At 43.5% G+C, this 15,557-nt stretch overlaps 1 protein-coding gene across 1 annotated transcript; it reads left to right on the top strand.

Moving 5' to 3' along the window:
- The first annotated feature begins 1,240 nt into the window (after positions 1 to 1,240).
- LOC143338252 (TBC1 domain family member 10A-like) lies at positions 1,241 to 8,837 on the top strand. Its single transcript, XM_076758513.1, has 9 exons — positions 1,241 to 1,855; positions 3,004 to 3,103; positions 3,858 to 3,965; positions 4,625 to 4,731; positions 4,819 to 4,933; positions 5,230 to 5,295; positions 5,637 to 5,826; positions 5,997 to 6,151; positions 6,369 to 8,837. Exons 1-9 carry the CDS (start codon positions 1,674 to 1,676, stop codon positions 6,768 to 6,770), a joined length of 1,425 nt encoding a protein of 474 aa, XP_076614628.1. The 5' UTR covers positions 1,241 to 1,673; the 3' UTR covers positions 6,771 to 8,837.
- The last annotated feature ends 6,720 nt before the right edge of the window (positions 8,838 to 15,557 follow it).

The following is a 15,557-nucleotide window of genomic DNA, read 5'->3' as shown; positions in this document are numbered from 1 at the left end:
TCCGGGTTGGACCCGGGAAAATCCCGGGTCAGATCCAAGGTCGGATACCGGGTAAGTCCCGGGAAAGTTCCGGGTCGGTCCCGGCAAAGTCCCGGGACTTTTCCGGGTAAGTTCCGGGACCGACCCGGGACATTGCCGGGACCGACCCGGGAAAGTCCCGGGAAAGTTCCGGGTCGGTCCCGGCAAAGTCCCGGGACTTTTCCGGGTAAGTTCCGGGACCGACCCGGGACATTGCCGGGTAAGTTCCGGGACCGACCCGGGACATTGCCGGGACCGACCCGGGAAAGTCCCGGGAAAGTTCCGGGTCGGTCCCGGGACATTGCCGGGACTTACCGGGTCGGATCCCGGGTCGGATGCTGAAACACTGATTCATCCCTTTAATTCTAGCTGACTTGACCCAGCTGTTATTATCATCATTAGTGTGTGTGTCCTGGATCGGGTCCCGGGTACTGATCTGGCCTGGGTTGTTGCTATTATTATTATTATTATTATTATTATTATTATTATTATTATTATTATTATTAGTGTGTGTGTGTGTGTGTGTGTGTGTGTGTGTGTGTGTGTGTGTCCCGGGTCGGATCCCGGCCCGCGTTGTTATTATTAATATTATTAATGTTTGTGCGTATTATTATGATTATCATTATTATTATTATTATTATTAGTAGTAGTAGTAGTAGTCGTAGTAGTAGTAGCAGTAGTCGTAGTATTGTGTGTGTCGGGTCGGATCCCGGGTCGCCCCGGGTACTGACCTCCAGAGGGAAAAAAACACTGATAGACATAAGCTTATTCAAATCACTGCAGCTCGACTATGAACCAGAATCAAGAGCAGAGAGCACATTAATCTTTTGTTCAGTCTCTCTGTACGGCCCGGTACCAAATGGGTGGTTGGGGACCGCTGGCACAAAGCACACAGCGTTGTTTAAGGAGGAGCAAGCGATCTTTAGTTCCTCTAATTTAAAACCACAAAATGAAATAAAACAAAGACAAATTTCTCCGACAGTCACAGTAGAGAAATGACATTTTATGTTCCAGAGATTCTTTCAGATGTACATGAGCACATCACGTCGGCGAGAACCCAATAATGTAAATTTAAATCAGCTGTTAGCAGTTGTAAAAACTGTACCTGAACATGTGCTTTTTCAGCAGTAGGTGGCAGCGGAGAGTCATAGGATGCCATGAATGTTTTGTTTACTAATCTGCTCCAGCGTCTCTTCCCTGAAGCCTAACCCACATTCTTGCTGACAGCAGAGATACTGGCTAAAATAGGTGCGTGTCAGCTGACAGCTGTGTGATGCTAGCACGTTAGCTTCGGAGTTAGCAAGCAGATACTGCACTAAGTTATCTTTTATCGTTTACATAGCTGCTTTTGCCCTTTAACAGTTTGACCAATTGTGCCATTTTTTGCGTGACACTATCTTTGAGTATGCGACCAGGACGAAGAGGCTTGTCATGAAACAAACTGTCAAAGGTCTTTTTGTAGCACTAGCGAGCTAGCGGCTAGGAAGCTAATCTTCCTAGCAACCGTAGCTAACTGTGACGGAAGGTTAGCTAGCCAGCGGGCGTTTTCATGGAGAGCTTTAAAGTGCTAACTACGCTTTCAAGATTGGCCGTAAGAGTAAGTTATGTGAACAGACTGTAGACCGTCGGCTTCTTCTAAGGTAAATGTTGATTAAATGGCAAAAACTGAGCATGGCGTGGGAATTGACTTGCGGGGCAGCACAGAGAAGCTGACAGATAATGGGAAAGGCAGCTCATATGGACCCGACGCTGAGGTAAACGGGAGTGCAATCCCGGAGGAGAATCTGGTGGACAGGTACGGATTCATAGGAGGACCCCAGCAGCACTCCGGAGACTCGTAAGTGGAGCTCAATCCTAAAATACTGCTTTTGTACTTGTCATTTAGTACGTTCTTACTGAAATTCCTGTTTCCCCAGACTGTCACCGAATGTCGAAATAAGTGTCATCAGATACTGCACATTGTTGGGCCAAGACGTCAGTTCACCCATGAGGACAGAGAGATGACTGCTGTTTATTGAATTCAATTTGCATGTTGAAGAAGGAAAGCAAAGGATAGATGATTTCAAACTTTAAATAGCTGGTTAATTTCACCGATTTATCGCTTGATTTCTTGTCCCCTGGACCTGCCTTTTTGACCCTTACGCTTTGGCACAGGTTGCATATGTTCATGACGTGAGCAACTCAAGAGTGACGGTCCCTCCTCAGATTGTTTGATTTGTTTTTGAATGACAACATGAAGATGGAAACTGCCCATCATTCAAAAATAGTAAATAAATCCAAGACTAGAGAAAAGTCTAAAAACATAAACATCATGTGTGTAGCAGAATTGTCATTTGGACTGGCCCTGTTATTGTTATATATCTGTGTTGAATGTGCACAGCTGATTTTTAACCTTGTCTTGAAAATCGTAAATCACTTTGGTCATGACTTGAAAAATTGATGCAGGAAGAACTGAGCAAACCAGGCGGCTCAGGCCTTACATGTTTTAGTAGTTTTGTTCTATCATCTACAGATTAGTGACTGACAAGTAGGTTTGGCTATTGCAAAAGCATGCAAATCAGCCCTTTAAATTACTTTGTTTAAATTTGTTTACCAAAAACACCAGGCATGTGTTTGGTAGACCAGGACAGTAAAGCGTGTGTGTGACAACATGACAGCTCTGGTCTTCAAAAGGGCTGTAGTGAAGTGAGATATTGTTGTAAGTTTTGTGTAGGAGGTTGTAGGGAACTGAACAAGGGGAAAGTTCTCCCACAGCTTCCTGTTTTCCTTGTACTTTGCTGCCGTTGGCAAGTGTTCTACTGTTATGTCTGAGGTTAGGTTTCCTGTGTGGACAAGGAAGAGATGAACCACAGTCCCGCCCCCTCAGATGACATTATTCCCTTGTCATAAGTGCAGGGAAGTGAGACAGTACAGTGTAGCCGTTGTCGGTTTGCATGAAAATAATTTGTTTGATTGTGTCACTGACATTGTCTCCGATCTCCGCAGTGCTGAGGTAATTCCCATTGAGGTGCTGAGGCAGCGGGAGGCAAAATGGCTGGAGATGCTCAACAGCTGGGACAAGTGGATGGCCAAAAAACACAAGAAGGTCTGCTTCATAAACTTTAAATTAGGTCTGACGTCAACTCTTTCTTTTTTGGTGATGGAAATATACACTTTGCACGAGTTCATCCGACATGAACGTGGTTGTTGTGGCACTAGCTTTGAAGTGGACTGAACAATATAAATTCATTTCAAAGACAGAGCAGGAAAATCTGCAGCCCTTTCATCGTCATGCCAGGTTTTTAAAGTGTTATCTTTGATGATCTGTTGAGCAATAATGGCAGCCTCAGGGCCTGAAAAATGCAGTGAACGCAGGAGTATCAAAACTGCAGTTCCTTGACTGGCCACTTGAGGCTGGCTCCAAAAGCAACTCAATGCCCGTAGTCCCTAAACTAACAGCAGAAAAATGTTCACAGCCTGGTACAAATAACAGTTTTGGTCTGTCTCTATTGCTGATTATTAGTTCTGCATAATTATGGGCATTGCCTGCTTTGTATGACCACTAGTTGCCAGGTTTCAGCGACCAGCCTTCATTCTGTTCGCCTCAGTTTCACCCATGCTCTGCATCTTTCCCCAATTTTGTATAAGCCTGGTGTTATGCTGAGTTAGGCACTGCTAAGATGGTGATGTTCGGAGCCACTGTCGCTGAGCTTCACAGTGGCTCTTCAGGAACCTATGGGCAACATACATGTTTTATACATTCTGTGTGCACGCTGCAGTATTTGTAGTACTGTCCTTCAATGTCTGTGTTCCTTTGTCCCGTTTTTCCTTTCAGTAACTGTGCATGTGTTAAATTACAGGTGAAGGAGCGCTGTCAGAAGGGGATCCCTCCATCCCTGCGTGGCCGGGCCTGGCTCTACCTCACTGGAGGCAAAGTGAGAAGGGAACAAAACAGGGGCAAATTCCAGGTCAGTCCTATATTTGTAATCCCTGTTTGTAACCTTTCAAGTTCCAGAATTGTTACAAAATCACCAACAAAAAAAGTGGCAGGTGGGAGATGGCTCAAAAATGTTCATTTCGTCAGGTCTTTTTCTATTGAGTCTTGGTCTTTGTCCTGAGTCAAATCTCTGTGTTAGTTTTTATCATATTTAGTCAGAGAAAACCATAATTATTTTAGTTGAGTTTCAGTCAATGCAAGCTGCTGACCTTTTCTTTGTCATCAGATGATCTTTTGTCGTTTTCGTCAGCTTATTGGAGTAACTTATTTTACTTAAGATTTTATTTTTTATCATTATCTGGTGAAAAACAAGGGTTGAACGATTTTAGCTTTGCACAAAGTGTCTAGTCTTGTGGTCTGATGGTGTCAATTTGAAGAATCCAGATCCATTTTGATTACAAATCAAAGCGCATACCAGGCTGTTGTTCATGTCTGCAAGGCATGTGGCTTTCAGCCAATTAGCTCACTACTACCGCTGCTTTAAACACTTGCAATGTCAGGGGTTTGGTGTTTTAGTCATGGAAAAAAGGTCGTTGGCAAACATATTTCATCGTAGTTTTAGTCAACAAAATTAACACTAATGTCAGATATAATGTTGCAAGAGCAAACATAATGATGTTGTCTTTTTAGGAGCTGGACAGTCAGCCAGGAGATCCTAAATGGGTAGACATTATTGAGAGGGACCTCCATCGACAGTTCCCCTTCCATGAAATGTTTGCAGCGAGAGGAGGCCATGGGTAAGCCCTGTCTTCTGAATGTCAGTCATGATGTCCATCGTTGTGTTAATGTGGCTGAATATAATTTCTGTATGTTCAAACATTCAGCCAGCAGGACCTGTTCCGCGTGTTGAAGGCTTACACTCTGCATCGTCCAGAAGAGGGTTATTGTCAGGCTCAGGCTCCCATTGCTGCTGTACTCCTGATGCACATGCCAGCAGAGGTAAACACACACCAGCAATTCAGTCTTTCCAGAACTGTATTTCTCTAGTATGAAATAACATAGTGTTTATACCAGATGCTCACTGCTCTAATGACAGAGCAAAGAGTAACAACAGGGCAAAGAGTGCGAAAGAATTATATCGAAACCAAGAATTCACTGTTGAGTTGCTATGTTTTTCACCAAAACACCATTTCTTTGTCAAAGCGGTTCACTTGAATATTAACAGTCATTTGTTTTTTTTAATACCACACTTTACTATAATAAATGCTTACTCTTGTCTCTTCTCTTTGTCCCAGGATGCATTCTGGGTTCTTGTCCAGATTTGTGAGAAATACCTTCCCGGATACTACAGTACAGGGCTGGTAAGGGTCCAGACCAACACACAGTCACATCATTTGGTATCATAAGAAGAGCCTGAGCACCTCTGAGTATATTACATATTCACAGCAAGGCAATCATTATCTATCCAAACCCTGTTTACAGTATATTTCTAAAATGGGCACCCGTATGCGGCTGGTGGTGGTGTTAGATTTCTCAGGCCAGTGTGTCTCTAGCTTGACACTGATATGCTAACGACCTAATGACATGAGGTGGTGACCAGGCTGCAAGGACAAGATAATCAGACAATGAGATTAAGCAAAGACAAAGATGTCTGTTCCCTCTCTTTCCGTCCACTGACTGCTGTTCCATGTGGTCTCCGCAGGAGGCGATCCAGCTGGACGGGGAGATCCTGTATGCTCTTCTGCGGCGGGTGTCTCCTGTGGCCCACCGTCACCTGAAGAAGCACAAACTGGAGCCAATCTTGTACATGACAGAGTGGTTCATGTGTGCCTTCTCTCGGACTCTGCCGTGGGCTTCAGTGCTGCGTGTCTGGGACATGTTCCTTTGTGAGGGTGAGAGACTGCACAAAAGAAACAGTTCATTACCCGGCAAGATTGTTGCACCCAATCCAAGTGGCAGCACCAGAGTTGTCCACCTAAATATCCTCTTATGTCCATCTATTAAAATATAAGTGAAGACTGCTGCTCTAGCTACATGTCGTCTGATGTGATGCTGTTTTCAGGAGTGAAGATCCTCTTCCGAGTGGGTCTGGTTCTCCTGAAGTGCATGCTGGGATCCCAAGAGAAACTGAAGGCCTGTCATGGTCTCTATGAAACGATGGAACTGCTCAGAGCTATACAGCCACAGTACATGCGAGAAGGCTTCCTGGTGCACGAGGTACAGTTATACATCTCTCATGGTTGTAGTGTGTGTTATCCATTTTATTGTTCAGACCCAGCACCCACTGCACACTCAGCTGTCTTCCTCTTTGACTTTGCCCTCCTGTAGTTGTGATAACAGCGTCAGACTTAACCTGACACGTGCCGGAATGCTTGGAGCAAAACACCCAGTCATTGCTCACTTGCTTATGAATCATTCACCCCTTATGTTTCAGATTACTGAGTTACCAGTGACTGAGAAAGACATTGAGAAGGAGCACCATGCTCAGCTGCGGCGCTGGAAGGACACTCATGGAGATCTACACTGTAAGTCCCCTCCCAGGATGCACGGCGCCAAGGCCATCATGGCTGCCGAGCCTCCCAGCCGACAGGACTTGAGACAGAGGCCCACCATCATTGTGGAGTCTTCTCTGGCATCCAAAATGGACGGGGTGAGAGCGGAGGATGCCAAGGAAAGGAAAAAGACTAAAGAGGAGAACCAGAAGACAATCCTACCGCCGCAGGAGACCATTAATCCTTACCTTCCATCCAGTGACCCCTCACCCCTCCACAAACACGTGACCGTACAAGGGTCCAAAGAGAGTCTGAGCAGTGCAGAGCATGACACTTACCTGTAGCAGGGTAAGTGTCACCAGTTTACACTCATAAATCATTCCATACTACTTTTACTGATGTCATCACTCATTACAGTTTTCAGCGTCACATGACAGACTTAGTGCGTCTGTAGACATGACATGACATTTTATAAAATAGCTATTTTTACAATCATGACAATCCAGGACAAACACTGGTATACAATCACTGTGATGCTCAGCACATTATCAGTGTCATTACATTTATCCAGGTTGTTTACCAAACTGTAAACTAAGTAGCGCAGTCATGGACATTTAGTCTAAAAGTATAGTACCTTTTCAAAACATAACGGAACTCAGAAATGTGTAATTGCCAGGGAACAACAACAGATGGCGACATTGTGCCCTTTGCACACATCTCCATGAGGTTTGGGCTTGTGGGAGTGTGTAGCTGTTAGCTTCATATGACTGAACATGTGCGGATATGCACTGTCAGCAGCTACTGCTGCTGTTTACCTCTGAAACGCGCGGATCAGAGCGTTAAATATCAGATTTTGTCTTAATGGATAAGGTGTTTTCTCAAGCACCTTGCTTTCATAGTCTTCCTCTTTGCCTGCATTCATCACTACATTGCCAACACAGAGGTTCGTAGTTATCCTGCTTCGCTAGACTAAGTCATTCGCACTAATCTGCAGAGACACAGTCTATCAGTGTCTCTGTTTCGCACAGTCTTGTGACAAGTGACGCGTTTGTCATTGCTGTTGTTGAACACTTGATGGCGTCCTGAGATTATCCCTCAGCCTCAGCTGTGACCAGCTGTAGTCTTGTGAGATTATGAACAAGCTGTGTGAGTCTCAAATGAAGGAAAAAGTGTGCAGGGAAATTTTGTGCCACTAAGCCAAAGATTTTTAATGCCTGTTTTTAAGATATATGTTGTGATACAGTGTTTGATTGCTGGCAGTTTGGGAGAGCATTAGGTTTTTATTTATGTTGTGAATGAGATATGGTGAAATGCCATTTTGACGCTAATGCAAAGCTGTTTTTTTTTTTTACTTTGCTTTAAGGTCTCTGGATCCTTTAGACTTAAAGGTGTCTTATTTTACTATAAAAGAAAAATACGGCATTGGGAGATTTTTTTTTTTTTCTGTAGAACCATACAATTAGCATAAGTTAGTTCTCCCCCTGTTCTTACTTTTTTGTACATCCCAAACCAGTAAATACCACTGAAATGCAGCTGATGTTGAATCAAGTAATGTAAAAAGATAATCTCAGTTCTTTTGTAATGCCATTGTTGAGCTAAAATATAATTGAGACACTAGGTCAGACCAAATGATGCAAAAAAAAAAAAAAAAAGATATTAAAAATAAGGGAATCGTAAACCTTTGATAATGACCAAACAGTGTGTCTGAGGTGTTTCAATGAAGAACTTTCTTGGAAAAACTCTTAATCAACATTTAACACTCCAAGTCCAGCAGGTTCCTTTATGAGGAGCTGCATGTGTGACTGTACATCAGGTTATTTGCTCTCAAGGTTTTTATAGTGGAAAAAGGATGGTATGTGTTGAGTTCAAAAAGTCTGTAGATTTGATTTTCAAAATAAGATACAGGTTTATTTTTCTTTTTATTAGGAAGCACTGTTTATGTCCTGTTCATAGTTCGATTTTCAACAATTTCTATAGCAAGAACACGGATCATATTTAGCCAACATGCAGTTCATCAGTTGAGTTTCCAGCCGGTGCTTTCATCCTGTCATGTAGATGGTCTCAAAGAGCTTCATCCAGGGACTCAAATGAATGATGACAGTCATTCTGAGGGATACAGGATATCCATCTAAAACTTTGAGTTGATTTTTCTAAAAGGATTTATTTTAAATATCCATCCAAAATATAAACTAGGATGGTGAGACGCTCCTTATTACTAATCATTGCCACTATTATGATTGAAGAGAACATTGGTTACACCTGGTTGTAAATCTGCAACCAGCTGACTTCATCAGTGTATATATATCTGATCTGTGTGCTGATTTGATTCGAAATCAACTTCTCATATCTACGAGCTGTTTTATACCAAATTACATTGAAATCAATAAAATTTGAAACCTTTTACTTTTGCAGATCTATCTGTCATATTTTCCCGTTCTACTCTCACAACAGACTCCCTCGTTTACTTACATTTAATGTTATACCAAGACGAGACAAGAGAAGCCATGCCACACAGACTGGCCTGAACAAGCGGGATTTACAATACACCCTGTGTTATCATTCAGCGCCCTCACACCCGCCCTCACTCGCCCACGCAGCAGCACACTTCCTTGGACACCTGTTTCTCCGGCTCTTTCAGCTCTTTGAGGAATTTGCATCTCAAATAGGGCGAATTCCCACAGCACCGTCCAAAGCGCACCGCCCAGCCATTTGCCTTTGGTCTCTGAATGGAGCATGCATACAGGCCTTCTTCTTCTTCTTCTTCTTCTTCAACAAAGTTCAGCTGCGGTCCAAGAACATGACAGCCAACAATGCTCTCCTCTACATTTTAATTGACTCCGCCAGCAAAACCCCGATGCTGTTTCACAGTTTGTTGTGATGGGTCATTTTGCATATCACTGCATTACTATTTCCAGAGAAATTCTTCTGGTCGTCCATTCATGTCTCCATACTTCCCCTCATTTTCTGTCATTTGACAATACACTTGGTGGCACAGATGAAATACAGGATTTTAATTTATCACACCCACTAATCAGATGAGATGACTGAGATTGTTCCATCTTCCTCATGTCACATTCCTGAGTCTCCCTCGTTGCCTTCACAGTGGCTTTTTTTCTATTTCTGTGAAGGATTTTGTGTGTCGTTTGTCTGAGATCGCCTGTCATTAGAGCATTTTTGCATTTCTGCCTCCTCTCATCATCTCTTTTGTGCCTTTCTCGATCCGTAAACAATGCTAGCTTGTCCGCCCCTTCTCGACCCAACTCCACCCTTCACCTCAATCCAACCACACCCCGCCTTACCCCCCGCCCCCCCACCTGTCTGTCTCTCTTTGGGCTGGTGCTCACTGACATTCACTTGGCCAGAGCTTCGCCTAGACAGGGTGTAATGGGAGACTGGCTTTATGGAGACGTGACCCAGACGTGCCCCCATAACCGCGCTCTTAGAAAAGTGCCGAGCAGAATTTGTAGCTTTCGTAGTCGCAATGGCTTGTTGCTGGGGCAGCGTTTTATACAAGAAACATCACGGTATACTCTGTCACAAGTCAGTTTTTGTGCTCCTGCGGTTTGCACCTTAAAAAGTGCTGTCGCGACACAATGAACTTGTCAGTGTTTCATCTTTTGGTGCATTTTCCCCTTTTCCCCCCTTTTAAAGTGGACATCTCTCACAGTTGCTGCTGAAGTTGTGTTGAAACTGAAAGTAGGTCCATGTTTAAAAAAAAAAAAAGAGGGGCTATGTTGACATGGATGTGTTGCTACAACTGCTGGTGAGAAGATGAAATATGATCCAGGAGGTCTGGTTTGAGTAATGCACTAACATCCATGAGCTTTAAAACTCATCAGATCAAAACACCACACAACAGTTTATCATACGGGGACACAGGATTTTACCACTTGAATCTCGATGAAGAAATCTACCATTAAAGTGCTCTTGCACATATCTGATTGGCCGGTGCAGTCTGTTGTTGGATGACGTTGCATTGCATTGCAGCAGAAGTTGACCGAGGGTTTGCCGAACCACAACATCCCCGATTTGAATCTGACCTTTGTTCTGTCTCTCTCCCATGTTTCCTGTTCTCTCTCCGTTAGCACTTAAGATATAAAATACCTCAAAGATATTAAAAATCACTAAAGTGGAGTGATCTCATTGCAATGTCTGAAGAGGTTGTGGAGAAAATGGCTTGACAGAACAGCCAGTAGCCCCAAATCACACTTTCCCTGCTCACATAGCTTCCAGGGCCTGCATGATGTGAATCCTGTCACCTGCCTGTGTTTGCAAGCATTTTGCAGACTGATTTCATTTCCTCTTCTGGGATTTCTAAAGCTTTACATGCCTTCAGCATGTCCAGCATGCAGATGCCCAATGCGGCATGAACAAAATTTTATCCGCTGTCTGAGTTTGTGTCCATTCTGGAGAACATCAGGGCCTTAAATAGCACTGACAAGAGAACCACCAGAGAACATGACCATATGTTTTTTCTCCAATACAATTACTAGTAAAAAATATGCTGTACCTTTAAGGTACATCAAAATGTGTGTCGCTGTGATGTATGTCTATTGTTGATTGCACATGTCCACGTCTTATTTTCTATCTGTGTGTAGATACAGATACCCCACATATTTGATGCCTGTTTATATACTGTAGCTGTTTATGGGGTGTGGTATAGTGAGATGGATAATCTCATTTGAACATATGTGAGAAGCGTCTGGGAGATTATAGTCTGTCTTCATGAGCTGTAAAGCTCCTCTAAAGCTTTTTGGTAACAAGGACCGAGCTCCTGAGTGAGACCCTTATCCCCAGGTCTGCCATCCCCCATCATGCCCTCTGCCCAAAGGGGGGGGTTAGAAGGGGTAGAGGTCAGGGGCACAAAACAAAAAACACCTCCTAATTGTTTGAACTGTTGATTTGGATTTCAGCTGTTTCTGCAGTCTGTATCTATGATGAATTGCATGTGTCTGTAGGTAAAATAAGAGAAAAGACCTGTGTTCTCCTCATTTTGTCCACACGCTCTATATGTGAGTAAACAGAGGACTGAGACCTCACGGATATTCCTATCTGGGACTTGGCGGAAAAGCTTAGATGAAGAGTTTCAAGTAGCCGAGCTGCACGTGTGGGACAGGAAGCAGAGTTGGAGTGGAAGGTGTCAGGGGTCAGACAGATGCTCGTGCGATGGACAGTGGACAGGATGTGTGTGTGTCCTTTTATGGTTCTCCTCAGGATAACAGTAGCTGGGTAGCCCTGATGATCTCAGATCCATCAGGTTTTTTGACAACCGGGTTTTGATTCATAGGAAATGATAACGCACACCTGTTTGCTTCTTGCCGGGGATCCCCCTGATCTCCTTCAGAGCAAAGTCTCAGGCAATGGCTTATGACTCATCATAAAACTGATTTATGCTGCACACCAGTAAGCCCAGTAAGTATATGATAGCAACATTTCGCAGAGGTATTAAGGCCATTGATTCTCCTAGCATTGAACATAATATAATGCAGTAGAAAAGATGAAGCACAGATGCAGTGAAATGATGTGCAGTGCTTGGTGGTTTGTGTGTAGAACCTTTAAGACAGTGCAAAAGCACAATCCGTTTCCTGTGTGAAGTGACAGACAAGTCTGTCCTCTCATTTAAAGACCTGGACAAACTTTGGTTAGTCCAAGTCTCTGTGCGTTGGTGTCGGGCAGTCAGTTGTTTGCAGCTGATGCAGAATACTGCAGACTAATCTTCCAATTATTCTGCTTCTTTCCACTTGATTTTGGGATGTTTGAAGTCATGTTACACATTAAACAACCTCCAGACCTATCAGGTTTTCTGTTTTAGGGACCTTGTCGTGACCTCTGAACTGCTGAACAGCCTTCACCCCCCCCACCCCCCCACCCCCCAACTGCACCCACTGTTGACTCTTTCGACTTCCTGCAAACAACTTGCTTTTATTTTGTGGGTTTTAAGACCTCTTGCTTTGTCCTTGCGTTTCACTGAGCATGTTTTTTTTTTTTTAATCAAAATCAAGCAGAATAAATTCCCAGTGCAGAAAGAAAAGTGTACTCTTTGGCAGAGTATTAGATAGTTCAGCATGTTGTTGAACTGGATCGTCAGGCTTGTCAGTTGTTGCCGCTGAAGCTGTCAAATCATGATCTATTATCAGCAATGCTCCATAACTCTTTGAATTAACCACAGCAGCAATTCTTTGTGTGTGAACCATTTTGGATATGATTACAGTAATTGAGGGTATTTACCCAGTGCATGTTCAATTGTAAATCACATTCTTTATAAATGTAGGAAAAAAAAATGTCCTATAACTCATTGAGTGAAGCTGCCTTCTTAAAGGGTTCTGGGCCTTGCCAAATATATGTGTGTCTGTTTGTGTTACATGTTTATCTCTTCAGTGGGGATGTTTGTTGGCTCGGTGCTTCTCTGTGTTTTGCACTAATCTGTATTGATCTGAAGTCACTTCCTGCCATTGTTGTGTCACGTCCCCACTGTCTCTGCTCTTCCCGTCCATCTAGTCCCCTCTTTCCCCATCAAGGAAGCCAGTGGCTCAGGGAGGATACACTGGGGGGGGTGGGGCGGTGTTGTGAATGTGTGTGTTGCTGTGTGTGCATGTGTATGTGTGTGAGACAGAGAGAGAGCCCTGTTGTGGCCCTGATAAACCAGGGCCAGACTTTAGTGGGACAGGCCACTTGATAGTGAACAGGAGGAGCACGGGCAGCCTGTTGTGACCGTTTCATAATGTTACCATAACTAATAGAAATAAGAAAAAAATTGTAATAACCCAAATTTTCAGATTAGGCTGCAACGAAATAGCCAGAACGTAATTTTTGCATTCGCATTTGCGTTGTGTGAGAGAGTAAGAGATGTATGCATTAACACACATCAGCGAGTGACCTCATAGCCTGTTATAATTGAGACTAATGACAAAAGCATATGGGCGTCAAGACCTTTGGTTTGAGGTTACAATAGCTTATTGTATTGCATCCAGTGAAGTCATGGGTGTTACATTAGTGTGCGAGCTTGTAGGATCACGGAGTGTGTTTTGTGCGTGTGTGTGTGTGCGTGTGCGTGCGTGTGTGTACATCTCTCAACCTTGAAGCAAAACCGGAGGCTTGTGTTTCAAAACTCTGTGAAGTTCGGACAGCCATAAAAATCAGTAAAACAGTTCATGTTACATGTGAAGGATAAAAGACTTAAAAGCTTTGTAAATCCTGCAGCACTTTTAGAATAATTCACACAGCTTTTAGACTACCTCCTGTTCTCTGACCCATCGCTGTTTCACACGATTTTGTGAATAATATCAGTCTGAGTGCAGCAGAGGAAGGTTTCCCGCCTGCTGGACGTCTGCCACAGGAAGAGGGAAATGTGGGTGCAGTTCGAACTGCAGCTGTCTGGTGTTGAGACAGCAGGGAGGCTCTCGACTTATCTCTGTTCTTCACAAGTAGTTTGGGTCAGCATATTTAAATTTTGTGTTTTTAAGCATTTTCAGGGTAGGTTTGTTGAGTATGAGATAATGCTCTGAAATTCGGTGCCTGGTATGCAATAAAGCAACAACTGTAAGAGCCTTTTTAAGTTATTATAACGTGGTTATGTTCGGCTAATCTTGCCTTCAGTTTACGCTTTGTTCTCCCAATATAAAAACAACCACGTGGACACTGAAGTCTGTAGACCACATAGGAGGTTTTGCAATTAATAAATGACGTTCTGTTATACTTACCACCCTGATGTTATGTCACAATCATCAGAATATAATCTTTTCCAACTAGGCATGTGGGCTGGAATGCACAAACATTCACACTTTTGGGAAGCAGGAGGAATGAGGGGATACTCGGCCTCACTTACACAATAAAAATCTACTCAAAGAATGAAGAGTCGATGCAACAAAAATGCACCCTTGTTCAGTTTAGTACCCTGAGTTGTTCTGGAGCTGCTTGGTCTGGTATGGCCAGCAGCTTATAGTGGCTAACGTCAGCAAACTTTAGTTAGACATTGCTTTGTAACTAACTTTACTGAGTTTGCTAACTTTTTCTATACTTGTGCCACTCTCACATTACATTTTAGCTTGTCACATTTAATTTCAGTATCACAAAAGCAAAACAGGAAATTGCACCATGCCTCTCAAGGAGACAGGTTAGCTTGTGGTCCCAGTCCTCTCTCAAATGCCGACATTAGCATGCTAATTTGCTCACAATGACAATGCTGGCATGTTGATGTTTAGCAGGTACAGGGAGCCCCCGGTTTACGAACGAGAACCTTTCTTTGCTTACATTCGTAACCCAATTTTGTATGCAAGTCGAGTCATACACTCATATTGTGCACGTTAAGTACTGAATGATGCACAATACATTACAAATGGCGGCATGCGGGAGCTGGGATGAGGGCCTTCCTTGCTCAGATGAACGTATAGTGAGTATTCTTACACGCGCACTCCGCCAAGTAGTTCTTTTGTGGTTTGTATTTACATACACTGTACATATCATGGAACAACAAAATATATGACTTAATGAAGGTTCGTTCGTAATGGGGAGTTGCCACAAGTACAAATACACACCTATCCTAACCCTTTGTCTGTTTTAGCAAACCACAGTCTGCATGAATTGCAGTTACTTCACTGCTTCTATAAATGATTAATGGACCTCTACCTTTTGTTCGCGCTGATTTAAACTCTTGTCAGCTCTCCTGCGTAAGAGACGAGGAGATGCTCCACCTTTTTCGAACAGTTGACCCTGAGCGCAAGTTTGAACTATTTATACCCTTTTTGTGAAAACTGCGCGGGATTTCCCTCTTCTGTCCTCACATTTGTATTTGATAAATATTTCTGTTCAGCTGCAACTGGCTGAGGAGACATCAACATGTTGAAAGCAGGAAGATTCATATCAACAGAGTCCCCCGGTCGACTGGCACGCAAGCAGAAAACAGAAATTGGTCATCCACTTGAGGGTTAGCTGCTTGCTCTGAATAGCTGGTGTAGACGTCTGAGAGACTGCGGTGCAGTGGAGGTCGTCTTAAGGCTGTGAGGTCAGGAAAACATCTTGTGAACTCTGTGCATGTGTGCTGTGTGGGGTCAGAAGAGTGCACTGTTTTCATATAGATACAAACTCAGCAAGAAGACTGCACTGTGGCTGCTTCCTGACCTGTCACAAGGTCT

Source organism: Chaetodon auriga, chromosome 19 (genome assembly GCF_051107435.1).
Source record: "Chaetodon auriga isolate fChaAug3 chromosome 19, fChaAug3.hap1, whole genome shotgun sequence".
NCBI classification, from domain to species: Eukaryota; Metazoa; Chordata; class Actinopteri; order Chaetodontiformes; family Chaetodontidae; genus Chaetodon; species Chaetodon auriga.
Note: the sequence above shows the minus strand (reverse complement) of the source record. Positions and strands in the feature narration are given on the sequence as shown.